The following is a 27,844-nucleotide window of genomic DNA, read 5'->3' as shown; positions in this document are numbered from 1 at the left end:
CACTCTATCTGCAATCTGTAGTTAACATACAGAAAATGACATCGTCATTTCGATCACCTTCCTCAACAAGGAATCATCTTGCCCGGCTGGCAACATTCCTCCTAATGCAGCCCAGGATGCCATTGGCTGCCTTCACCACGAGGGTGCGTTGCTGGCTCATGGTCACCTTTGTGACCCCCGATTCTTCTCTGAAAAGCTGCTTTCCAGCAGGTCAGCCCCCAGCATGTACTGGTGCATGGGGTAATCCTTCCCCAGGTGCAGGACTTTTCATGTTCCTTTCATTCAAATCATGAGATTCCTGTTAACCCATTTCTTTGGCCTGTTAAGGTCCCCCTGAATGGCAGCACACCCGCCTGATGTATCAGCCGCTCCTCCCAGTTTTGTATCCTCTGCAAACCTGTTGATGATGCACTCTGTTCCATCTTCTGGGTCATTCATGAAGATGTTAAACAGTATTTGCCCCAGTATTGACCCCTGGGGCACACCACTGGTGACTGTCCTCCAGGTGGACTTCATGCTACTGATCACGACCCTCTGAGCCCAGCAGCTCAGCCAGTTTTCAGTTCGCCTCACTGCCCACTTGTCTAGTCCATACTTCTTCAGCTYGTCAATGAGGATGTTATGGCAGACAGTATCAAAAACCTTACTGAAGTCAAGGTAGACAACATCCACGGCTCTCCCATCATCCACCAGCCATCTCATTGTTGAAGGCTATCAGGTTCGTGAGACAAGATTTCCCCTTCATAAATCCATGCTGACTACTCCCAGTAACCTCCTTGTGCTTCATATGTTTTGAAATGGTTTCTGTGATTACTTGCCCCATCAACTTCCCAGGGGTTGTGGTAAGGCTGACTGTCCTGCAGTTTCCCGGATCGTCCTTCTTGAAGACAGGAGAGACATTTGCTCAGGAATCTCTCCTGATCACCATGACCTATCAAAGATAATCAAGAGTGGCCTTGCAATGACATCAGCCAGCTCCCTCAGCACTCATGGGTGCATCCCATCAGTTCCTATGTGCATATCCAGTCTGTTTAAATATTCCCTAATCTGTTCATCTTCTCCCAGACTTTACCACTGGTCTCAGGGGCCTGGAGTTCCTGAAGGCTGATCTTACTGAGGTTAAGAAGGCATTGAGTACCTCAGCCTTTTCCATATCCTTTGTCACCTGGCTGCCATTCTCATTCAGCAACAGGCCCACATTTTCCTTAGTCTTCCTTTTGCTGCTGAGGTACCTGTACAAGCCCTTTTTGTTGCCCTTCACATCCCTCAACAAATTCAGCTCCAGATGAGCCTCAGTTTAAATCTAACATGATTTTAGATAGATTTACCTAATTCTAAGATCTGTTGCAAATTAATCAGGCTCTAGTAAAGGTTTTAAGACTGAGCTTTACAGATGCTACTCATTACTTGAAGCACTAGTAATTTAAGAAGAATTAAAATGAGATCCCCAAAGCAATGCAGCCGTTGCTTTTAACTTGAGTTTCCTGAATATAAGTAATCTATTTTCAGATTAGTATTTTCAGTGTAGGCAAACCAAATTCTCCTGGACCTGGTATAGCTGACAAAGCACTTGGAAATGGAATGACCTATACGAAAACTGAAGTAATTCATTATATTGTTCAAACTGACCTTCTCTGTTCAATACTTTTCCCGTAAAAGAATGCATAGTACTTCCTGAAGAGACAAAATTTCATTGTCACTCAACTCAGCTGGAACTTATGTGAAACAGGTAGCTTCTTATTAGAATTGTTTGATAATTAATATAAATTTTTATGGTAATTTTAAATATTTAATTGATTTCCAAGTAGGCATTAAAAGAAGATTTGGCATAGATTATTCAATACTCTAAAAGCACTAGCTCAGAAAATTCTTTTGCCTCACAAATCCCTCTGACACATACCACAGCACTGTAAATTAGTATTGACCACAGTATAGACAAAAAATCTGCATATTTCATAGTTGAAAATGCATTGAATGTTGTCCTGAGTTTAAGAACATTTCATGTTTTTCCTCCAACTGTGACCATTTCTTTGCTCTGATCTGTGTTGACTGCACACTTTTCCCCCACTGAGTCACTCACTTTTATTATGAATCAATAAAATTTTAAAGAAAACTTTTTGAAAATATTTTCCTAAAATACATAGTCTACTCTCAAACGCAAATTAAGTAAGCTATGACGAATTGGGCCCTCATTCAAAAAAACACTCAGTTAAAAAATTAAGCAAATGCTCTAACATTTTACCATATGGAAGTACCTTTAAGCACAAATTCAAAATTAACCCTGTATGGAATTAACATGCTGAATGGGGAAAACAAATCATGTTTGTAAGGCAAAAAGGTGAGCACCCAGAAGTCAGATGTAACTCTTCTGTTCACTGACTGATCTACTGTTCTCTTTTATAGAGATAGTAAGGAAGATGAGACTGAGGAATGTGGTCTCTCCACACTTGATCTGCAGGCAATAGAGGTGGTTCCTTCTACGCGTATGCATTACTCCTGCCTGTAGTTGTTTGGTGCATGTATGAATAAATTTTTATACCATATGCATGAAATGTGAGGCAGAAATGACCTTTTACCATAATTACCATGGTGACAATCTTCATTTTGTTTTCAATGAACTGTTTATTAATATTGAATTAACTAAAGTTGACACCTGGAGTAGACAAGATAAAACATGTAAAAGTAGAATAAAGTGAAACTGAAAAATTTAAAGTACATAACCTTTACCAGCAGCATCTATTTTTAGAAAAGCTTTTGCATTGTCTTATACAGTCAGCATGCTTTGCACAAGACAAACAGCATGTGGGGAAAACAAGTATTTACAGCCAAGGCTGTTAACTTGCAGAGAAGCTGTGTCTTACATTCTTAATCTTTGACTTTCATTCAATGTGCCCTGGATATGAAGAAGAGAAGAAATTATGCCCCATTTTCATTCAAAACCATTTTTTAATTTCTGATGTATACATAGGTGTATGTATATTTCTATACATCATATTTCATTCATTCATTCAGCAATAATAACTGAAATAAGATGTTACTTGCTTCTCTACTTTTATTCTTAATATATAGAGAGTATAAATTAAACATAGTCTTGTTACACTGCTGTATAAGCTACTGAGCCATATTTGCAACATTTGTTAAAACCCAAATCCCATAAATAAAACATCTGAGAATTCAGCTTAGATGGCACAAATGTGCTCACATATTGTGTGAATGGAAAGAATCTAGCCCTTTTCTTAGCTCGAAGGAAAACAGATTAAATTTGATAGCAGCAAATAATGTGATCAAGAAAATGTACATTATATTTATTAATTTTTAATAAACATGAGTAATAGTCCATTCTCAGTGCTTTGCACAAGACATTTCATTAAGTATTTAAGGATTCTTCTTTCTTATCACTAGGAATTGGTAATATCAGCTAAGAGATACCTCCAGTGTCATCTGTGAAATCCAGTATTTAATGATATTTATTATTTGTTTGATTCCTCAGAAAAGAAAAAGCAAGAGAAGGTACAGTTGTATGACACTTGGATCTTCTTTTTATTGCTATCAATAATTTTGCACCTGTGCTTCATTTTTTTTCTAGAATTGTTCTCATTCTAAGATTATGTTGTTTTCCAGACTTCTGTATTTGCTTACATTTATGCATCACAATTATTTCACCCAAGTCAATATGTTTCTATATTTTGCAGACTTGAAACCAAAACATGCATCTCAATAAATTAAGCAAATCTGATAGGCTATTTCCAAATGTAGTATTTTTCAAATGAACTTCAAATGCAATTATTTTGGGACTCTCTTTTTTTTTTGMGAGTTGAGGCTCACTCTTTAGTAATGTGTCATGAAATGTTACCATCTTGATCTAAATTCTAAGCACCAGGTGAAGCTGTTCCCTGGGGTAGTGTGTCCCTTTTTAGTGGTAGCTGGGCCAGCATGGACATTTGTAAGGCTGCTGGCTTGCAGCAAACCAGACTTTTAGCCCAGGATCTTGTGGTTAATGCTTGCAGATCCAGAAGGCTTCACTGCTGACCACTCAGCAGCGCATATGATGTAAAATACACTCACTTCAGTGCAAGAGTTTGTTTTGGAGTAGGGTCCAGCATTTCTCTGGTAATTATCAATTTTCCTAAACACAGTGCCATAATAGTCTATTGAAAGTAAAGATCGGTTTTGTTCCAGGCTGTTTGCTTCTACTTAAAAATAGCAGCAGTGTCAAAAGTGTCTGAATTAAACTGAAGAGATCTTATTTTGAGCCACCATGTGGCTGTGAATTAAAATTTTTTAGGTACACAATTTCTTAAGTCACAGTAAGTGAGATCCAGGCTATTGTGGTTGTCTTGTATTAGTCTTTACAAGCATGATAGGCACTGTGTGATAACTGCTTTTCTTAGAGGTTCCGTCTTTAACATTTATTGAATTTTGGTGACAATTCTTCATCATATATTGTTGAGTTAAGAGTCTTATATTCCTGATTAAAGCACRCAAGAGTCCTCAGAAATTGTCTAACTTGTGATTTATTTAGTGCCAGTGCCATGGTCAGCAAAATCACTTAAACATTTTTTCTAAATGTCTGTCTGACTGCATTCACATCAGCCTCACCTAACATACCCAAATCTGAAAGGTCATGTTAGGTTTCATTCATTGTAAGTCAGTATAGCCTCTGCTGACTGCCTGGGGTTATATACAGATCTAGTGAAAGTAGCTATATGCCTTGTTTTATTGTTGTTTTAATTTGACCTATAAGAAGAAACCACATTTCAGTTTTTATTCTACAGAAGCTGTTTCTTAAGCCAAGGAACCAAAATTCTGTTTTTCCCTAAAGTTCTTTTCTGTCCCATATTTGAGTAGACTACTGAAATGTTTCTGTGGTTTCTGAAAAGCTTACTGTTGTTTCCCTATACTATTAAAAAAMCCCAACAAACTACACACAAAATATATTGTTCATGGCTTCTGACATAAATCTTGTTAGTGCCTCTCACAGTTATTTCACATTTTGGCCTATTCTTGATCTACTTGTCCTTCAGGAAGGGGAATCTTACAGAAATCTCTTCTATAAAGGGAGAAGCTTGTAATTCTTCTMAGAAATCAAATTCCAGTATCCTCATTATGATTTCATTAGAATTTGGAGGGCAACTTCTTTAGTTAAGGTAGATCCTTATCCCATTTAGTTTTCTCTTTCAAGGCATTACTTTTTCAACTGGAATTTGACAACATTTTTGAAATGGCATTTATGACCATCATTACTGTATTTAACCATCATTAAGGGCAGCTTGTGCTTTTATCTACAGCAYCTATCCTTTAGGACTAAAAAACTCTTCAGATTCTGTTTAGTCCCACTCAGATGCAGGAATATACAGTAAGAATCCAGTAAGACTCTATCTTCGGACCACTTTTGACAGTTTTATACAGTCTACTTATATTAGGTTAGCATACCAGAAAAAGAATCTGTATTGTCAGACTAATCTGAAGTTTATAATCATGAAGATACTATTGCTGAATCATTATAGTATTTCATTTGAACAGCATAATGTGAAACTGCATATGTCAGGTGATGACCAATTAAACATAGAAAGAAAGGTAGAGATAGAGCTTTTAGAAGGCTGGATAACATAAATGAAAAAGTTTGCTGGTAGAGTTATATCAGTAAACAATATAGTGGAGGGTTAGTACAAAAATATCATTAAAATATTATTCGCTAGTGATTCTAAATCATAACTTTTTTACAGGGGATATAAAATCATTTTTCTCTAAATAACTACTGCTAGGATTTCTAGTTTCAGAGTTTGCATTTCCCTTTCTCCTATTCATGATTCACATTCTACTGGCCTCTTTAATTTAGTCCTTTTAAATTATTTTTATCAAATTAAGACCAAACTATCTTATCTTGGTRTTATACTATTAATATAATTTGTTGTTTTCAGCTTAGAAGTCTTGTTCAAGAATACACATAATTTACACTCTGGTAAGACTTAATTTGCATGAAGGAGTTCAACTGCAGCAGCTTTTCTATTTTCCCTCAAACATTTTTCACATTTTAAACATGTAACAACTCTAGATCACCTTTTCCATAGCTTGTGTAAGTCTATTAAAATCAAATGTGCTCCAGGCAGTAAACCAGCCTAAAGCTGAAATACTGACTGTGACCCTTTGGAAAGAAATAAAGAATTTATCTGAAGAAGCGTTTTATCCCTTTGGCAATGCCACAGTTAATTACCCCTGTTCTATTGTATGTCTAGCATGTATATCACCATCCAATGGCCAGAGCAAACTGAAATGCATTGTTATTCCCTATTTCATAAAGAAATTATTTTAAAATTAAGCTGATATTGTTATTTTGGAATGGGGAAAATTGTGAAAACTTACTGCAAAACTCTGTTAAGACAGGTAGAATCATAAAGTTCTTAGCAAACCATTAATCTAGCATTTTTACATCTCTTAAATGTTATGGTACAAAGCTCATGGTGCTAACTTAAGTTSTACATGCAACCAGCATAACAGAAATAGAAAACAACTAATCTACAATTAAATCATAGCTGAACTTGTGACTGTTTAATGTGAATTTTACCTGCTGTATCTAGATATATGGCTTAGTGTTGGGGGACTGACATAAAGTTGTTCTGTCAGCTCTACTCCCACTAACCTCATTACTCTCGGATTTTTCCCTGAGGCTATTTCTACCCATTTTGTACAACTRGAGCAGCATGAAAAGACTGAAATTTTGCAGAGACTTGAGCCTAAGACATGAACTACTAATTTATCTAACTTGTTTTTGTCTGAATAGCTGGCTTTCTTTGTACAAGAAACTCACTAAGAATAAGCTGTCCAATTAGATTGTCAGAAGGAACATTTCATTATTAAGGTCTGAGGAGGAATGTTCAAGGCTTTTCTTTCGCATTTTTAAATGTCATCATTCAACAATATTTTTGCCATGCCATTTCAGGTTATTTAATTTTTATGCAGAAATTAAATATGGGAAATGATGAGCAAATAAGATGAGTGTCAAAAGCAGAAGTCATCATGAAAACTGTTTTGCTCTCTTTACTGAGGCAGCCTATAGTGATAATCTTTTTAAAAAATGGAATACATATTTCAATCACAAAAATTACTGTTTCTATTTCATAAACTATAAAAGTTCTCTATGCTGAACATAGTATTTTTCTGTTTGCCATGATGTTTACCTATTTAGTTAAYATTATTTTTCAAAAGCAATTTAAGCAATGTCCAAAGAACCAACTGAATTATTTAATAAACATACACTGGTTTCAGACTGATGTTATAATAAGCAATCTTTTTATTACTCCATATGAAAAGCAGCAGCAAAAAAAGTTCAGTCTAAAATACATACGAATCTGTGTCAGAAAAAGATTAGCAATAAAAAGCCTATGGAAAGCACCCTATGATAACACTATTCATGGATAAAAACGTTCTTTGAAATAGCTTCATATTTCAAATAAAGACATTGCAATGCAACTAGATTTATGCATAAAAGGAGATAATATTTTAAAAATGCACTACTAAAGTAATTACTCTGATAGATCTGGAAGCAGGTATTTGGTAAGCACTTCTCACATACACCACAGCTATAGCTTAACACTGAAAATAGATCACAGTAAGTAAATGGCGTCTTCCCAAATCATGTCTCTGGGATATTAATTTAGATATTAAAAACGAATATATCCAAAATCAATGGCCACTTTTAAAAATGTAGTTGCATTCCCATATTCTAGGGCAACTCTAGTTGGATTTGGGGAATTTCCATTCCCACCTGATTACTAGTTTAAGAACAACTCCTGGACAGATTTATTGGTCTTAGAAGCACTAAGAAGTACTTAGAGTTCACTGCTGCTTAAGTTTTTCCTATAATAATGTTTCATTTCACCACAATAGTGATAATAATGCTATTGTTATATCATAATTCTAATACTAAGATTTTGTTAAAAATTTGCAATTTAACCATCACATGAGAGAGCACTTACTATAAGTAACTGATTTTAAGACACTAGGCTTAAAAAATTAGYTCTCAGTTGCTCTGCCCATTTCAGATGCTCAGCTTTCAAATATGTATCACTGACTAGCTATGTTCTGGTAGCCTATTACCAGGAAGATGTATGCAAGATGGGAGAAGTCTGTAGCTCAGCTGAAAACTAGTAAGTCTGTCTGTAGTAATATATTCATTTACAAGATGGAGCATGACTTCTGTGAGGCGGTGGCTATTTACTGATTTCACTGCTGGCATCCTGAGAACAAATAAMAGCCAGCATATCCCACAGATTTTCCTGCTCCACCCTGAGCATATGGCACGGTGGCTGGACTTTGCTGCTGTCACACAAAACCACAGAATCACACAGAATGGTTGAGGTTGGAAGGGACCTCTGGAGATCATCTAGTTCAACCYCCCCTGCTCAAAGAGGGTCACCTACAGCAGGTTGCCCTGGACCCTGTCCAGATGGCTTTTGAACATCTCCATGGATGGAGAACCCACAGCCCCTCTGGGCAACCTGTTCCAGTGCTTTGTCACCCTCACAGTCAAGAAGTTTTTCCTCATGTTCAGACACAACTTCCTGTGTTTCAGTTTGCACCCATTGCCTCTTGCCCTGGCCCTGGACATCACTGAAAAGAGTCTGGCCCCATCCTCTTGACACCCTCCCTTCAGACATTTATACACGTTGATAAGATCCCCCCTCACTTTTCTCTTCTCCAGGCTGAACAGTCCCAGCTTGCTCAGCCTTTCCTCATATGAGAGATGCTCCAGGCCCTTAATCATCTTAATAGCCCTTCACTGGACACGCTCCAGTAGCTCTATGTCTCTCATACTGGGGAGCCCAGAACTGGACCCAGGGCTCCAGGTGTGGCCTCACCAGAGCTGAATAGAGGGGGAGGATCACCTCCCTCGACCTGCTGGCAAYRCTCTTCCTRATGCAGCCCAATGGCCTTCTTAGCCACAAGGGCACATTGCTGSCTCATGCTTAAGTTGGTGTCCACCAGCACTCCCAGGTCCTTCTCCACAGAGCTGCTTTCCAGCAGGTCAGCCTGTACTGGTGCATGGGGCTATCCCTCCCTAGGTGCAGGACCCTGCACTTGTCTTTGTTGAACTTCATGAGACTTCTTTCTGCCCATCTCTCCAGCCTGTCCAGGTCTCTCTGAATGGCAGCACAGCTCTCTGGTGGATCAGCCACTCCTCTCAGTTTTTTATCATCAGCAAACTTGCTGAGGGTGCACTCTGTCCCTTCATCCAGGTCATTGATGAAGAAGTTGAACAAGACTGGACCCAGTACTGACCCCTGGGGGACACTGCTAGCTACAGGCCTCCAACTAGACTTTGTGCTACTGATCACAACCCTCTGAGCTCTGTCACACAGCCAATTTTCAATCCACCTCACTGTCCACTCATTTAGCCCACACTTCCTGAGCTTACCTATGAGGATGTTATGGGAGACGATGTTCAAAGCCTTCCTGAAGTCAAGGTAGATAACATCCACTGCTCTCCCCTCATCTACCCAGCCAGTCATTCCATCAGAGAAGGCTATCAGATTTCCCCTTGGTGAAGCCATGCTGGCTACTCCTGATCACCTTCCTATCCTTCATATGCTTGGAAATGGTGTCCAGGATGAGCTGCTCCATCACCTTTCCAGGGATGGAGGTGAGGCTGACGGGCCTGTAGTTCCCTGGGTCCTCCTTCTTGCCCTTTTTGAAGACTGGAGTGACATTTGCTTTCTTCCAGTCCTCAGGCACCTCTCCTGATCACCATGACCTTTCAAAGATGATTGAGAGTGGCCTTGCAATGACATTGGCCAGCTCCCTCTGCACTCATGGGTTCATCTCATCAGGCCCATGGACTTGTGGACATCCAGTTTGCTTAAGTGATCCCTAATCCAATCTTCCTCCACCACAGGAAAGTCTTCTTTTCTCCAGACTTTCTCCCTGGTCTCCAGGGCCTGGGATTCCTGAGGGCAAATACAGGCTTGATGTCTCCTACTACTTCTGGTACAGATTCACATGGGAACATGTGGCCCTTAACATCTGCAATGACCAGCATTGGGCAGCTAAATTTTGAATGCATGTAGCTTCACTCTAAGTGCCTGGCAGGCACTTCAAGTGGTTTATACAATCAAATAACAAGCACAGTATTTCTTTAGGATGGCCATGTTCAGGAAACTCAGGATCCACATGCTGGCTGACCCTACCTATTGCTCAGTTACACAAATGTGAATGGTGTCTGCTCCTTTCTGCCATGCTGAGTATGGCCTACCTCATTAACAAGGCACCCAGAGGAGAATTAAACCATATTCTCAGCTCCTTCTGGCTTCCACAGTATTGCTTTTGGATAGCTGCAGATACTACCTTGCAAGGATGCACCCTGAGCATCCTGAAAGCTGCTTCCCAGGTGGGCACTGAATGCTCAGCTCCAAAGGTTCCCTTAACAGTGAACATGGTGGATTGCTGGCTACCTATGCTACTTTTAAATGACTGGATGGATGCATCCCTGTGTTAGTCAAAATACACGTAATTTAAGACAACTTTTCAAATTTATTAGCAGAAGAGACAATATCACCAATTATAAGGACCATACAGAGCAGTCAGTTTGTAAGGGACTAAGCCTCCCTCCTGATAAATTATACTTTGAAATGAATTTGCTTGTTTTGAAACATTTTTAATTCATAGTTTTAAAAAGTGTTTTCCATTTCTTAACATTTCCATTTCTTAACATAAACAAGTTATCAGTAAAGGTACATTTTTTTATAAAACTGTCTTGTTTCTTCTATTCAGACAGAATGTATTTGGGAGACAAATTTTCTTAATTTGCTAACTAATAATATTATTCTTTTTCTTAGAGATAATCCTAACACCTTAATAACCCTGTAGGATACTTATTAAAATATGAGAGAGTAAATTCAAATGAACACACTACAGCCCTCTTAAGAGGGCTTCCAGGAAGGGATCACTGTAAGAAAAAAAGGAGATTAAATTCATTTTCCAAACTATAACAAAAGATAGCATGTAGAGCATAGTTGTAACCACCTGCATGAATAGCCATACTTTAAATAGTATTTTCCTGGTTAGCTAGCCATTTGTTCTCTAGACTGCTATGTATGAGCAGGCTGAAAGTCTGCATTTTCCTCAGAATAGATAATTTGGAGACTTTGCTATGTATCAGCCTTAATTGTACTTCTTCTTGTAAATAAGTATTGTAGGATTTATGATACAGAGGATGCCAGAACCTTTGACAAACTTGTGTAGATGACCCATGGAATAGGATAAACAATGCTAAGACCTTTTGCATTACTGCGTGTCAAAAAAAATGGCCTGGGAGGAAGACAGCATTATAGAGCCATGGTGGTGATACTGAATCATGGAGATTCCTCAGAGGAGATATAAACAGGCAGTGACCATTATTCTAGCCCTATCCAATTCATAGTTGAAGTGAAGCACTTTATACTCCCTGCTTTCTCCAACATTGTTAGTACCTAGGCCTTGGATTTTACTCACTCTGTTTCAGCCAAAGTAAAAAAGAGGCTTTACTGTTGAGTTCAATAGGAGCGGGCTAGCTCATAATACAGTTCTTGACTGACTTGAAGAAAAAGAAACAAATCTGTTTTCCAGAGTAAGATCAGGAAATACTTGTGAATCATGGATTATTGTTAACATGTATATTGGAATTGTTTTTAGCTCATTAAGGAAAGAAAAGTCATTAATATACTAGCGACAAAAAATATTGTAGTGAGGTAAAACATGTATTAAAGCTAAAGGTGATGAATAGTACAGAAAATGAAAGTTAGAATTCTGGGTTAAATCACACAGATGTATTACATGAAACACAAAAATATTTAATGTTTCCTAATTTTTAATTTTTTTAAAAAGAATTATGATGTTAATAGCCTATTTACTATATTACATACTGTAGTGTCAATAATACCGTAATTTGCTATTTAATAACACAAAGTAATCAAATACAATTGATGAGGAGGACATTTTAATTACCATCATTTAGCCTGAGTAACAGACATTATGACTCTCCTGTACTCCTTACTTACCTTTACTCCTAAATTATAAACAATTTTTTGCAAAACAATACAGCATAACTAGACTAAAAATAGTGTGCACAAATTAAACTGTTATGATGACCAGGTGATCAAAGGTAAAGCAGTCATTGATGTTACCTTTCTCCCTTCAGACCAAACAAATAATTTAGGACAATTTAGTTGAGAGGAAAATAGCAAAGTGGATATGTGGTATATTGCACTAAGATAAAAGAAAAATATAAACAAAAGATAGATAAACTTTCACACTGTTAAAAGCTCCTGAAAGTCCTACAAGTCCTGAAAGACTTGTAATCTAGTGTGAAGTCCAAGATGACAAGCAAAATGAATGTACGGTAAGAAGGGTAAAGGCGATACACTCATATAGTTACATGTGGTGTTGTACATCAGTTGATTGACCTGAAATTCTCTAAAATATTTTATAAAATTTGAGTGATGAAAGTACAAGAGGGCTGTTGATAAACTTCAGCAAATCCAGCAGAAGCTGGGACAGGTTGCCCAGARAGGCTGCAAATTCTCTGCCCTCACTCGGAGGTTTTCAAGACCTGACTGGGCAAAACCATGAGCATCCCAGCATGAATTCAGTGTGAGCCTGCTTTGGGCAGGGGCCTGGACTAGAGACCTCTCACGGACCCTTCTGGATGAAGGGAGTCTGCAGTTCCATCATTTTGTACAAGCTATAACTCCGTAGGTATCACAAGCACTATCTCACTAATAACAATTAGCTGAGGTACTCCTGTAACTGAAGTGTGCCTTGAGAAGTGACTTGCCTCTACTCTACAAAAGGTACACAGGAATTTCTGAATTTAAAACAACAGAATCAAACAGAAATAGAGAACCATGAAGAGAGGGCAGTGTTGGTTAAAAAAAAAAAAAGGATGGAAAAGCAAATGCTTGAAAAATTAATTCAGTTATTTCTTGCTGCATATGAACGAAACATTTATTTTAACAGTGTAACTCCACTGATTTTGATGATGCAGTAGCTAAAAGCGTGCATATCTGCTAAAATAAAAAGAATAAGATGTATACAACTTACATTCAAGATGGCCTAACTTCTGTATTAGCTTTGCACTATATATAATTTTAAAATTTTGATTTGTCTTTATAATTATTATATCTTTCACCTGCTCTCTCAGTGTTCATTGTTTCAACTCTGAACCACATCTCTTAGCTCTTTTTTAATGTCTGGTTACAAAGTTGTTGTAAAGGACACTACAGATAAAATAGCTAAATAATGAAAGTGAATGTACCCTCTGGTGAGTTCTATATTTTCTCAGTGGAGAGTATATGACCTTTTTTCATTTTTGACACTTGAAAGCTTTTTTTATAATGTCATTTCAGTGTAATTTTATACAGTGAACGTTAGATGTCTTTTAAAAGTGCTCCCATTTATTGTTTTAGCAACAAATTAGTTCCCAGCTCTAGTCCCAGTTGCTCAGCTGGATAACAGGGATTTGGCACAGCATGTGCAATAAATCACTCATCTGCCCCTTGCAGTCTTAAAACACAAATCGAAGCATAGATGTGGACATGTACAGTGACAGTGGAGGAACTTACAGAACAAAATGCATCTTCTCTTCTTATAGGCACCCCAGATAACCATTTATAATGCCAGGATGTTGGGTTTTTTTCTGGAAAGAAAGAAGCAACATTCATTTAAGGAATTCTACATTTAGGAAATATATCAATTACTACTGCAGATTAATACCATGTTTTTCTCTGGTAGGCCTGAATGGAGTTAATTATTTTCCGTGCTTGCGAAGCCACTTGATGATATGACTCTTTTGACTACAAGAAAGTAGTACATAGCCAGTGGAGGGTCAAGCTCCCAATGGTCACATGGTACATAAGTAGTGTGTATGAAGTCAACAGAATTATTTTTATGTACTTTAAGCTTGAACACATGGTTAAGCCCTGGGGTTTTTTTTTTGTTTTTTTTTTCTTTTGAGGTCAGTTTGACTTTTTCAATCTATTTGTGCTTTCAGTCTCCATTTTTACTGAGGACATTGTAGGCTGAGCAGGAATTCCACATTTTTAAGGGACATACTGAAAAGTGTTTTTCTGCTTAAAAGTTTTCCCCTTTAATAGGTGCTTTCTAGAATATATCTTAGGTCATTCTGATACAGACTGATTAAGACTAAATGGTAGCTAGCAGCCACTGGCAGAGACCTGAAAAAACTTCTGCAAGCACAGCCATCAGAACTACAAACATCTAAACTATGGCAAACTTTCTGGTACTTGGGACAAGGGTGACAATTTGGCATTCCACTCCCTACTCCTATGATTCAGATCTAGGGTGAGACACTTTTTTTTTCTTCCTCTTTTCCTTTCTGCAGCAGGAATAGTTCCTGGAGCAGGAGACAGTTTCAGTCTAGATCAACTTTTGTTTTTTCTTGTATTTTTATCTCTTGCATATGACACTGATCCCAGAGGGGAGCCCAAGGTGAATGTTCCTGTCTTTTTTCTGGCTCTTCTTCTGTACATAAGAATTCATATCTCTGAGTTTCCTTTGGAACCTCTGAAAAGCTCTTTCTTCACTGTCTTTGCAAATGTGAATTTTGATCATGGGATAAAATTTGTGTGAACAGTAACATTTAGTACTGCAGTAATGCAGTACTGCAAACAGTAACTGCAGAACTGAGTTACACCATGGTAGCAACTGGATTAACTAACAAATAGATCAATCTCACATGTATACATGATCAAGACTGATATTTCTGAACCACTATTAAGTTTTAGGACTTCTACAAAGCTTGGGAACAGGTTCTACTCTCATTTAGATTACAAGGCTGAACTGCATTAGGGAGTTATTGTGTTGGAACACAGTTTCTCAAAATAGTTACCTTAAAATAGATCTGATTTCAATCTATAGATTTCTCTTCCAAAAATATTTGTGATGTTCTAACAAATCACATAAAGACAAGTGTTTACCTAAATACTAGAAAATAAAATTAATAATCTTAGTGGTCAAAAACCCCCACCTAAGAACATGTCTAAATTAAATTATTATTATTATTTGAATAATTATTCTAAATTAATTGAATCAGTGTTTTATTTCTCTACTATTACTAAAGATCAYTTCTAAATACAAATAAAACCTCAGTGGATAAAAGATATTAAGCGAAAATACTATGAATCTGACTACACATGAAAGAATATCTATAGTAAATCATATAAACAAACATATCATCAGTAGAGAAACATTCTTTTTCTCTCTGTTTGAATAGTTTAGTTACCACATTATTTGATGGACCAAAATGTATTTGCCTGACAAAATGCATTAAAATCAAAAAAACTGTAAGGAACACATGAGTTTCCTTTCATCTTTCTCTCCAGTCACCCAGCTGGACAAACTGAGCTTGTAATTAACTTGACTCCTCTTTAGCTCATTTGCCCAAGGCAAAAAGCCAGAGAAATTACAGGTACTTGTTAACTTTATAACAATTTATCAAATGCTTACAGTCAGTTAACTCCCTCTCTGCCTGTCACTGGGCATAACTTTATGAACAGAAACTTGACCCAGTAGCTTGAAAGTTCAGAAGATAGGATACAACTCTCAACATAAAAAAAAAAAAGATGAATGTTGTACATTTTATGTTTCAAATGAATATTAGCATACCTGAAAGAAGACATGCTAATAAAAGGTGATGTTTTATCAGCAATATTGTGGAAGACCAATGAAGACACTCAAAGCAGTTTCACCAAGTGATATGAATGGGCAGAAGGTAACACTTAATGCTTAGTGTACACAGGCCACAAGTTTGCATTAGAATTTCCAGCTGTGGAACTGTGCATTGGCACAGGATTTCATTGAAATCAACCAGCCTGTGCATAACACACTTGCGTCTGCTACACAAGGAAGCTCTGATTTAGAATTTAAGAACAATGGCTCTTAAAATATATTTTTTATTAAATATAAATCATTCACATCTAATTATATATTTTTCTATTGCTCTATTATTGGTATATCACTTATGTTTATTAGCTACTGAAATTATGCATTTCAAAATGTGCATACATGTACATCAAGTAGGACTATTTTCCTAATACTTGAAACTGTACACATAGATCTATGTGGCAACAACTTCTGATGGTTGTTTTCATGATGAAGAAAATACGATACATTTGCTTCTTTTTAAACATTGAATTGTTTCTTGCAAAACTGCTCAGTTCAAAATCTACAAATGTAGGGTCTGGCACTGCATCATGCTGTATTCATGAACATTCATTTCAGTCCACTTGCACCTGACTCAATGAAAGACTCTAAATCATCTGTTTGCCATGTTTAAGCACTCTCCTCTCTCTTTTGCACAGAATTTTGCAAATGCTCTCAGGAAGATCAGCAACATGTGGAATGACCTACTTCCATTCCTGTCCTCTCTATTTCCCCAGTAACTGATATTTTCATCCTTCATTTAAGATCTACTTCTCAGATCAACCATGAGCCTTCTCTTTTCTCTCCCTTTACTAAGCTCTTTCACTCCTCTGCCTCTTCAGAAGAGATGTCTCTTGATCCTACCTGCTTTTTCAACTGGATTGACTGCCTGTCCTGGCCTCAGCTGGTCCCTGTCCCCATGGAGGTGCCTGATGCTGGGGGCTGGGGGCTGCCTCCTGGCCTGTCCTGCTCCCTCAGTGGGGCAGTGGGGCACTGGCTGGCGAGGCCCTGCCCTGCTGGCCCAGGGAGCACCTGCAGCTCCTGATGCCTGGCCCCCACGGATCTGTCAGCCTGTGCGGTGCCCTGACAAAATAAAGGACCTAGAATAGCATGGTACATTAGGTATGCAACTGAGAGTAAGTCATCATATTGGAGAAAACAGAATTTGAATGACCGAAGCACCACACCGGAAAAAGAGTTTCTGCCTGGATTTAAGCAGAGGTCTCTGGAGGTACTGGAGTCCAGCATAGGTCCCATATCACCAGCTCTGTATACAGCTGTTGCTCGCTGTTTCCACAGTTCACTTAYTGCCCTTGGCCCTCGCTCTTCAGGCGCACCAAGGACCCCACACCATGACTGACCCCCAGTTGGGTTCCCCCAGTGTGGCATCTGTCATGACAGTTTCTTTATTTTGGTTGAGATGATTGAGAGCAATCGTAACACTGTGTGTAGGTGCCCTAACGTTTGTTTGGCCCAACAGTTCAGCAGGCTGAATTCAAAGAATCTAAGCTGTAGCTCTCCTTTGGTACATTTATTCTGTTACTTATATAGTGCATTATTCATTTTGTTATTAATTTATGTTTCATATTATGCCTCTAACAGGAACTCTCTAATTGGTCATTACTTTATCCATATGCTAAATGTTCATTTTACAACCACTGGTAGAAATATATATTCTCTTCAGGCCACATATCTTTTAAACACTATTTATGGACATTTCCCACTTCTGTCTTCCTCCATAGAATGTCACAAGTGTGTTCACTAGGCCTTTAATGGACTAAATACATCCAGATCATTAGTATAATATCACTTTCCTATCATCAGTCACATTTTCATGCTCATTGTTTCAACAGAACATTTTAAGCCTTCAGAGCACTGCTTTAGCCTACAGTGAATACAACTCACTAATTTTTTTGGAAAACTAATCTCCTATTCTTTAGCTGATTGGTTTTCATCAAAATACTGAAATACTGCTTTTTAGACAATTTTTCTGACTACATTTGATACTGTTGATCGCTTCTCTTGATTGCTTCTCTCAAAGATCACTATCTTTGGCTTCCATGCTTCTGTCCCAGTGATTCTGCTCCTACTTTTCTGGCTATTTGTTGCATTGGTGGGTTTTGTGTGGACTTTTCCTCCTTTCCTCTTCATTAAAATCTCCTGTGATTTCTGTTCATGCTCAGTCTACCACTTTGCTATAAATCTAGCATTATCCTTGAACAATCTCGTAGACTTACATGGACAGTTAAGTGTCTGCCTAGAGGAAGAAGTTAATTACTGTATTGTGTGTTATACATATTAGCAGTGTCTAAGCATCACTCCACTATCAAGACATTGTCTGTTGGGAGACATTCCTTGCTTGGTAACAATGGGCAAACTTACCACTTCAGGCTAAATCTCTGCTCAGTGTTAGGAAAAAGGAAAATAAAAGGTATTTTTATATATATTTAGTGTTATGCCCCTGTGCCTGCTACCCYGTTGCAGAAAGAAAAAGACATTTTTTCCCTGCTTTCCTTAGCTGTCATTGCAGTGTGTTAGTCTGCTGCTAGCATCCAGGGACCAGGATTATTATTCTTGTCATGTGGTCATTTTCTTCCCTCTGCTGACAGAGAGCCACAAACTTGTTAGACAGAAAGTCTGATATATTTGTGCCTTTGTTAGTTCAAAATCCACCCATGGTAGATGTTACATATACTCAACCAGGGAAAAACTTCTTTCTTTGTAAAGAAATTAGGTGTGTTCCCCAAACAGCCTTTCTAACAGCCCATTTCCCATATATTATTCTAGCTTTGGCTGTGGGAATTGTATGCTTGCAGACAGCTGTGGAATGATTATTCATGTTTCATATCTACAAAGCTGAATGTTTTGTTCCTATTCAGGAACAGCAGGGAAAGCCTACCCCAAGGTAGCTGGTAAATGACTTACGATTTTACTTGACCTGGAGGATCAGCGATCTTTGGAAGGTTTAAGGATTCCAGAATCAACAAGTACAAAAAGCAAAGGCCAAGCCATGCTCATAATGAAGTCAGTGACACAATTTCTTATTGCTCCAGTGGAATCAATTGTACCAAGAGCAACTATGAAAAAAAGTATAAAAAGCAATAATTATTCTTGTTGGAACTGGAAAATTTGAACATTCTTATTTTTAGCTTGAAAAAAAGTTTTAGTCCCTCTTTTATCTCTTCTTCCATTTTGGTCCTGGCATAAATATCAGGCTTCATAATCTTTTCCTTTTATAAAAGTGTACTTTTAAAATGTTTTTTTTTCCCCAAAATTATGGCTGTTTTAGCTGCTTTTACATATGAAATTGAAGAATGAATGCAGATGCCCTTTATGGGAAGAGAATTAAGTTTTCTCTCTCTCCCCTTCTAGTCCAATAAACATCAATTTATAAAACCTGGAACAGATCCCACAGGGCTCCAGAATACTTAACAAGTCAGTAAATATGGCAGTGATCTAGAATATGGTTCAAATACCTGCTCTACATCAAACAAGCAAGCCTGATTTGAACTGAGATCTCTTTTATGCCTGTTTACCTGTTGGCTTCTCTCACATTTTCATTATCAGAATCACAAAACTTTGCTTGGGCTAGCAGAWCCCCTGGCCAAAATGAAGAAGTCAAGAAAACAGTGAAAATAGAGGATAATGTACCCTTCTAAAAGCAACCTTTCCTTTTATACAATACATTTAAATTAATTATAACTGTTATAGGATCTAACACAAAGTGCACAGGGGGTGAAGGCATTTTCCTGTTTTGTGTTTCCTTTCCAGGTTGTCAGAGGATCACTCTCTGTGTAAAATGGTTACCCACTCTGTGAAAGTGGCTTTATTTCACCAAAGATGAAATAGCTCCTTCCTGACATAACCTGATAGAAAACATCAAGGTGCTACAAAGCCTCAAACTGCTGAGAAAAGAGAATACAGAAGGAATATTAGGGGGCTGAACTGGGATTATTTGCAAGTGGTAGTACGAAATATGGAAAATTTTAATAGAGATAGTTCTGTCTAGGCAAAAAGAGAACTAAAAAGGATGGTCAAGAATCTTTTAAGGATGAGAACTGCTGAAGAGAACTGGCAGAGAACTGGCTAAGGAAACCTGCTGCACAGCAGGATTACATAGTTGCACCTTGGTATAGAGAAGGAAAAATCTCCATCAGGGCAGACTGAACCCATGAACAAGAGAATTAATTCTAGTAGGGGGAAGACTAATTTTTCTTTCATGGAGGTGAAAAGGCAACTATTAAACTCAACCTGTCTGCAAAATGCAGGCAATGTGGCCAGTCCCGGAGAGTGCAGAAAAACTGAGGCAAAAGTCTTCTGTATTTGTTGGTTGGCCAGAAAGAGGATACCTGGGCTGAGTGGGCTATGCATACCCATGACTTTTTACCCAAACCTTATGGCATAGACTAAATAGTGAAATGCCTGGAACTTAGAACAATAAAGAGGAGTTTCAGAAAAGAAATTGTGTTTCTCCCCAAACCTGTTAAATAAATCTATGGACAGAGGAAAGTCATTAACAAAAAAAAAGTATCTTTTTTTTCTTTCAAGCATAAACTATTCCTGTACTCTTCAATTACACTTAGACTGTATTTTTACTGAAAAGACTTTTACAGTCTTACAGCTTAACTGTGAAAGTTGAGACTTGCTACTTACACGTTTACAAATCTATAATCTCTTAATTCCCTCAATGCAATATCTTTAGACAGTTTCTCAGTAACGTGTTTTACCTTAGGTTGTCTCTTTCATATATATTTAGGAGGAAGATGGCAGTTTTCTGTAACTTTTAAAACAGAAGTAATTTGTAATTATCTCATGATGCTTTCAAGCACTTATACCAGGGCTCAATATCTCTTTTAACACTGTTCTATGTCATGTCACTTGATTTTTTCATTTTGCTTGTTGAAGGTTTTATAAGCAGCTTACTTACTAAAAAAATTGTACTGGCAGAAAGACAAAGTCCATCCAAATAATCCATACTTTTTTATGTAGTATTAAAAAGAGGAGAAAGTTTTAGATATGCTATGTTGTGTCTCACCTTTTTGGTTACAGGTGAAGCAAAAGAATGTATCACTATAGGAAAGCCCATTCCTAACCTGAAGATATATGTAAGATCCACTCTATTTGTATGATTTAACTCAAATGACACATTATTCATGTGGACAGATGCAACTTTGTATGTTTGACTCAAGTCAGAAGGCATGTCTAAGTCACACTGTGAAATACCCTTTATATCTAAAGATGTGCTTGTTGGTTTGTAAACTTTACATGATAAGTTAATGGTCAGAGCATGCAATGTGACATACTAATCTTCTGGTAACACCTATGGAGGTCGGAAGAAGCATCTGCCAGCACCCAGTTTGTTCCAGGCCAAGATTCATTTGCCTAGATGAAGAAGGGCCCTCATGTCCATGTGTAGTGCAAATTAAGCTAATAGGATCCATATGGCTACACAATTACATGAAGTTTTTATATATACACAGAAAAAAATAATCTAAACTCTTCCTTGCAGTGCTTGCAACCCGAGCAGGCAACAGCTATGTAAGAAAAAAAGACAGTAAAAGTGAACACAAATGGCTGGGATAAACTTTCATCAACTTTCAGTCTTCAAGAGTAACGGAATTTGTACAGGGTGTATGTCTGTAGCAGTGAATTAGATTTTTCAAAACAATAGTACAATGAGATTAAAGTGCATATACTCRGTAAAACCCCTGCCTAGAATATTGACACAGCACCTATGCCTAAAACACATATTTTAAAAACTGCTTTTAATATTTCTACAGACTACTCACTTTCCCACTTACCTCAATGTGTGCAAAGAAAATCAATGAGACAATTGCACTTTTCTTCAGCTSATTTCTGTTTGAGTACTTTAATACTGTACTAGCCCTACCGCAATGTTTAGGTTATTGATTTTATTTTTTCAAGTTTTCAGTCCAGGATGAGTTTTAAATTGAAAACACTTAGACCCGGGTCATTACATAGCCTGGATCATTACAGAGCATTGTTCTAGAGCCGCCAAGCTGGATCTAAGCGTTGGGACGTTACTCCGTTAATGCTGAAGCGATTTCCCCCTCCTTCACCCTACCTAGCAAACCGTCCCACGGTCCTGCCTGCTCAGCTCGACCCCGCTCCGGCGGACAGGGGCCGCTTCTGCCCTCAGGCCGCCGCCCGCGGCGCCGCGAGGGGCGGCGCGCGCTGTCCGTCACCGCGCGCGGGCTGCCCGCGCCGTTCAACGGCATCGCGGCCCGCGCGCGCCCCGGGCTCTCCAGAACCCGCCGCCGCCATGCCTGGTCCCCACGCCGTCGCCTAGCAACCGCTCCCTTTCCCCCCCCGGCCAACCGGCCGCGCGCTTCGGCACCGCCCGCAACCCGGAAGCAGAGCGAGCGTTGCCCCGCCCCTGGCCCGGCGGGGCGGGGCGAGCGGCTCGGCCGGACGAGGCCCAGTCCCGGGCGCGGCGGGACAACGCTGCGGGCCTCTTCTCCGGGCGGCGAGGCAGGTGCCTGCCCGCTGCCGCCGCGCACGGCGAGCTAGCGTCGCACCAAGCACACCCCGCAGCCCGGCCCGGGCGCAGAGCTCCGTGTCCCCCGCCCGGGGGCGAGGCGCCGCACGGAGGAGCTCGCCCCCAGGCCGCCTACCCCCGGGCGGCCGGTGGCCGCCGTGGCCTGGCGGGAGGCGAGCTGCCTTTTGCGCTTTTCTCCGCACCAGCCTGCCGCTTTAACGCCCCTCCCGGCCGCCGCGTTAGCCGGCCCGGGCCCGGTGGCGGCCGGCGGAGGAGGGGGCTCCTGAGCGGCGGCTGCCGGAGCCAACGGGCGGCGGGGAGGGGGGCGGGCGCTGCGGGGGTGTCGGGTTAGAGCGAGGCGTGACCCAGCTGACAGGCGCCGTGCGGAGCCGGGCGGGCGCGGAGCCGGGCAGCGGCGAGCAGCGCACGGTACCGGCGGTCGCGGGCGGCGCGGCGTCTCCCCGCCCCATCTCCTGTGAGCCTGGGGAACCTGCAGCTCAAAGCCGCCGCCAGCCACAGCACCATGTACCCCGGCAACAAGCGGAAAAAGCTCTGGCGGGAGGAGAAAGGTACTGCTGCCTCCCCCCGCGCCGCGCCGCCGGGGCAAAGTCCTCCCGCCGCCGCCCCGCGCCCCTCGCAGGCTGCTCTCCGGCGGGACAGGCCGCCGCCGCCGCCGCCCCCGCGCCCGCAGCTTCCCGCGCCGGCAGCGGGTCCCTCTCGCCTGGTGGCGGGGGGCTGCCGCGAACGCCTGCGCCTCGCCCGGGCTCTTCGGTGCCCGCCCGCGCCCCGGCGGGGCGGCGGCGCCCGGGGCCTCCCGCCGGCTCCTGCCTCCTGCGCGCCCTTTTTCCCTCCCCTTCTCGTCCCCGGTGTGTTTTGCCCCCCCCCGCTGGGCTCTTCTCCGCTCCCTCGTAGCGGGGACAACTTAGAGCGTGGCTCTCGGGGCGGGGGGGCTGCCCCATCCCCCCACGCCGGGGCGGCGTGCGGCCCCTGCYCCCGGCTCGCGCTGCCGGTCGGAGCGCCGCCGTGCTGCGCGAGCGCGTGGTAACGGGCGTAACGACTGCTCGCCCGCCGCGGCCGTTGGGAGAGGCGGGGCGGGGGCAGGTGCGGGCCGGCCTCGCTGGGGCGGCCCCTGTGGAAGAGGGGCACCGCGGGCCTGGGGGGGAGGTGCGTTTCCTAAACTACCTTCTCAAACTCCACTATTGCGAGACTTTCTTTCTTTCTTTCTTTCTTTCTTTCTTCTTCTTCTTCTTTTTTTTTTTCCTGAAGGCTGTAAGTATTAAAAAAGTAGGGGAAAAAAAATTCCAACGTGGGTAAATAACTCAATTTGTGAAGAATTTCTGCTGTAAAACTACTGCGTGGAAGAACTCCTATTTTAGATGGGAAAGGAGAAGTTGTATTTGCTGGAAGGTACACRCATAATCAAAACATACCTTTGCTTTTTGAATGTGTACGGCTTCTGCTGTTTATGGGGAAAAATGGCTTACTTGTATTACCAATGCCGTGCCCTGTGAGTTCTTTAATCAGTGTTGATAACACCAGTAGGAAATATTTAGGCTATAGTGTACTTGCTGCCCCCACCCCTCTGGAGTCTTAGTCTTTATTAAAGAACTTTTTTCCTTCTCCCCCTTCCTGCCAGTGCTATCGTGTTTTTAAAACCAAGGCCAAACATGAAAGTTGACATCTCCACAGACAGCATGGCACAAGCATTTTATGCTGACCTTGCCATTTCGGTCTTTTGTATTGACCATCTGGAAAACAATGCAGTTATTAACACAGTAATTGACCCAACAAAAATATATTATTGACATCAACTAGTAGAAATCGTTTCAGGAAAACTAGCGTTGACTTAGCCTGGAACTCTTACAAATAATTCAGAGATACATGAGGATGAAGAACAAAACTTAAAGTATGATCTACTGGTGTATTTTTGTTTTTCTTTCTTCCATCATCTCTATGATAYGCATATTTGAAGTCAAGAAGACAAAAGACCTACTCAAGAGAGAGAGCTCATCCTCTTGGTCTGTGGCAGAAACCAAATATGCAGCTCTAAAGAAAAATGTAAAAGCACAAATAATTAATAAACGGATTAGCTTCTGTCAAACACAAATCTGGAAGTGAGTTATGTTGCCTACTGTCTTCTTTCAGAACTGTCTTGCAAAGAATGTTTCTATAGTTCAGGTGAGACAAGCAACTTCTACCAYGTAGTTAAGTTTGTGTTTTCAGCARCAGAAAAGATGCAGTTAACTCTCCTTAACACATTTATATATAAATATTTTTATATGTRGTCAGCTGTTACTAACTTGTGGAGATCTTCAGTGCTGCATGTTGTTATTTTCTAAAATACTGCCTTTTTTACTGGGGGCAGGTGGGGAAAGGATTATGGAAGGTTCTGGTGAGTGTTTCCATTGCTCCCACTTGCCTCTTTCAGTCCTGCTGCTGGTTGTGACTGTCTCAGTTCCCGTGGGGAGCTTCTGCCCAGGCTGGGACAAGTGTGAATTTATAGACTGGCAGGTTCACTTGAACCCTCAGTAAGGAGGGGGTCAAGTTAAGGGGCTGGACTGCAAGTTGGAAAAGCTGAGGTGCAGGCATATGTTGTCATCTTCTTAGTCTGCTGTGAAGATGATGGTCTCTATCAGTACAGTGAAAGCCATCACCTCTGAGGTAAGGTAAGAATAGCGAACACGAATTGCAGCTCATGAGCACTGATGAAATTTTTTTGTTTTGTCCAGTGAAGCATGTTTCTGAGTGTTAGCTAGCCAGAACTTGATACCTGTCTGCTTGGTGAGTTTGAACAGTGTTTGCCAGTCTTCTGCTCTAGTAACCGCTTTCCAGCGTTACGGTGGTGAAGTTGGCCCTGGATGTTTCAAGTGAGGAAAACTTTGGCATTATCATTTGCATTGCTCTTCACCTTGTAGCCCTCTGTGACTGTTCTTACCAGGTATTTTCTTTACTACCTGTCAAAACTTTAGAGGCCSAGCTTCCTTCCCTCTTCCCAGATTCTTTTTGAAAACAAATTTTATGCTGGGTCTGTCTCTGCCATTCCCAAATGTTCTCAACCCTATGTAAAACTAATAGCACCTGCAAGTTCTGCTCTTCCCACAAAGTTCTGAGTACAGGAATCATTTGTAACCTTTTGTATTGTAAAGTGTGGGGTTTTTTTTCTTAAGAAAGAGGAGGAAAAGAGGTGCAGCTTGCTAAATCGTTCAAACCCACTGACAATAAGCTGCTTTCCTTAATTACTTTTGTGGTAATTGAGAAATGGTCCACATTCTCCCAGGGTGGATCTTGCTGGAGAACCATTGAAACAGAATAAGGACAGAACTAGTGCTGGTTTCAGAATCTTGGGCATGAGACTGGTCTGTCTGCAGACTTTGAAAGCACTTCATTAAACTACATGCAGGAAACTACAGATATTAGAAGCATTTTCTAGGAGACTTGTGTGCAACTAAAACTCGGTTTAAAGTCTCACTGCTGACTTGCCAGAGTCAAGTTTTATAAACTCTTCCTATAGAGAATAACTTGTGTTTTTTGAAGGCAGGGTGTTGACTTTGTACCCTCTTCGGGAGACAGTAGTAAAAACTTTCTGTGCTGGTTACTCCTTCAAAGCTGATGCATACATGTGTGCACATGCACAGATGCAGTGTATCTAATATCTTCAGGTTTGCTTTTCTGTAATACCGCTAACGTGCATGCAAAATATCTTGTATTTTGCATGCCTGAAGACTAGGCAGTGGAGCTAAGTGCATATCCGTTATGCATAATGGCAATTGTAATAACATTGGATATTTACAAAAATAAAACTAATTAAGATATCAAGCCTGAATAAGGAGAGAGATTTTTTCTTTTTTATTTTTTTGCCAACTGAAGTAGAAATCAAAAATATAAAAATGTTTATATTTTGGTATGGGAGTCTGCTCAGGATCTGCCTTTGGACTATACTGATTAGTCTGCACCATTAGATTTTTTTTTTTTTTTTTGGAAAACAAAAGGTAAAAGTGACTTTTTTGGGGGGAGGGGGAAAAGTTTGGTCTTAGAGGCAGTTTCCATATTCCACTCATCCAGTATTCCTTCAACTTGGTATGAAAATACTGTTACTCTTTGTGTTCATGTAGTCCTGGATGTCAGAAGTCAAATATAATATTGGTCTACCTCTCTCCCCCACACCCCTCAGAATACTTGAATTATCAAGTATTGACTGATTAATGTGTCACTATGGTTCAGCTGCAGCGCCACTGCCAAAATGTGTACAGAAGCTTGATTGGTGCATGGAATGTGCTCTACTATTTTTCCCTCCTTCCTCCTTATGGAAGGACACATCTTGTGCAAAGCTAATACTAAGCATTTAAAAAAGGGGGGGGGGGAAAGAAAAATACAGATTGTGTTCCTCTGATTCCTCTGAGCATATCTGTCCTGCTTGGTGAGATGGAGAAGTAAACAGGCTTGTGATTGTAATTTAAAAAAAAAAAAAAAAAGTCTTAACCAGTGAACAGGATTTAGCTGAAGCTGGTAGAAACAGCAGTTGTGGCTGCTGCTGGGTTTGTTTGTAGTGTTGGGTCACTAACTTTTTTTTTTTTTTTCTTGGAACTTAGCTGGTTTATAGCAAAGTCTGAAGAAGAGTGAAGTTGGCAGTAGCTGTCATAGTTGTACAAACTATGAGGCTTTAGTTTTTGTGAAATGTTTTTATATTAAAAACAAAAAAAAGTAATGGTGACTGTTTCTCAACATTTCTCCGGAAAAAAAMCCCCAACCATCGATATGTATTTTGGTGTGATAACTCTGTGTCATTAGCATGCAAAAAAATTTTTAGCTTTAAAGCTTAACCCATGCTACTTACTTTTTCTTAAACCTGAGTTCCTTTTTACAGTGCTTTAAACTAAGTGTATTTGGTTCCTGCTGGCCTTTTTGTGCTTTTTTTATAAATGGTGCATGGAAGTGGGCTTATCTAACACTTGGGGATTCTCATCAACCACAGTATGTCAGTCAAACTTGCATACTTGTATTACTTACTCTTGGGTAACATGTATTCTAGTGTTTTCTAAATCTACTGTTTTTTGGTGCAAAATGGGGTTAAATGCTGTTGGAAGTGTCTAAAGCAAAGGACAGCAGATTTCTCTTCTTTAAACTTACATAACTTGGAGAACAACTAACAACCAACCAAAAATCTTTCCTTTTTCCCCAAGAGTCTAGAAAATCATGTAAGATTTGCTTAAGCTAGTTTCTTTTGTAATATGTTAACACTTGCTTTGTTAATTCTGTGCCATTCTCCCTGTTTCTCCCTGCTGGCATTTGTAAATCTGACTTAGTAAAATATATATTGGTTTTGATACTCTTCAGGGTTTTTACAAAAATTTCTGGTTTATGAACACAGAACCTAAAGAATATATTTTAATACCTGAAAACTATATATAACATAAGTTTCATATTTAGTGAACCTGCTGTTAGTTGTCTGATCCTTGAAATAAAGTGACAGGAAGAAGTAGTGCAGTAGTGGTGGAGGGAGGAAGTTTGGACAGCTGAGAGAGCAGTGAAGAGGCACTTATTTTTTGCTGAACTGGGATATCCAGAAATAGGTGCATGCCGTTCTTCAGATACACTGTGTGTTCAGCTCCTATTATTTGTAGCTATTTGAATCACCCATGCTTGTTTCTCTCA

General features: G+C 40.1%; 1 protein-coding gene across 1 annotated transcript in view; it reads left to right on the top strand.

Annotated features, from left to right (window-relative positions):
- The first annotated feature begins 22,592 nt into the window (after positions 1-22,592).
- Positions 22,593-27,844, top strand: part of MACROD2 (MACRO domain containing 2) — a 900,884-nt gene continuing 895,632 nt past the window's right edge. Inside the window, exon 1 of the mRNA XM_026055958.1 lies at positions 22,593-22,761. Coding sequence (XP_025911743.1) covers positions 22,716-22,761 — 46 coding nt within the window. The 5' untranslated portion in view covers positions 22,593-22,715. The remainder of the gene's footprint in view (positions 22,762-27,844) is intronic.

The sequence above is a fragment of the Apteryx rowi genome, unplaced genomic scaffold (genome assembly GCF_003343035.1).
Source record: "Apteryx rowi isolate R43461 unplaced genomic scaffold, aptRow1 scaffold_128, whole genome shotgun sequence".
Taxonomy (NCBI): Eukaryota; Metazoa; Chordata; class Aves; order Apterygiformes; family Apterygidae; genus Apteryx; species Apteryx rowi.
Note: the sequence above shows the minus strand (reverse complement) of the source record. Positions and strands in the feature narration are given on the sequence as shown.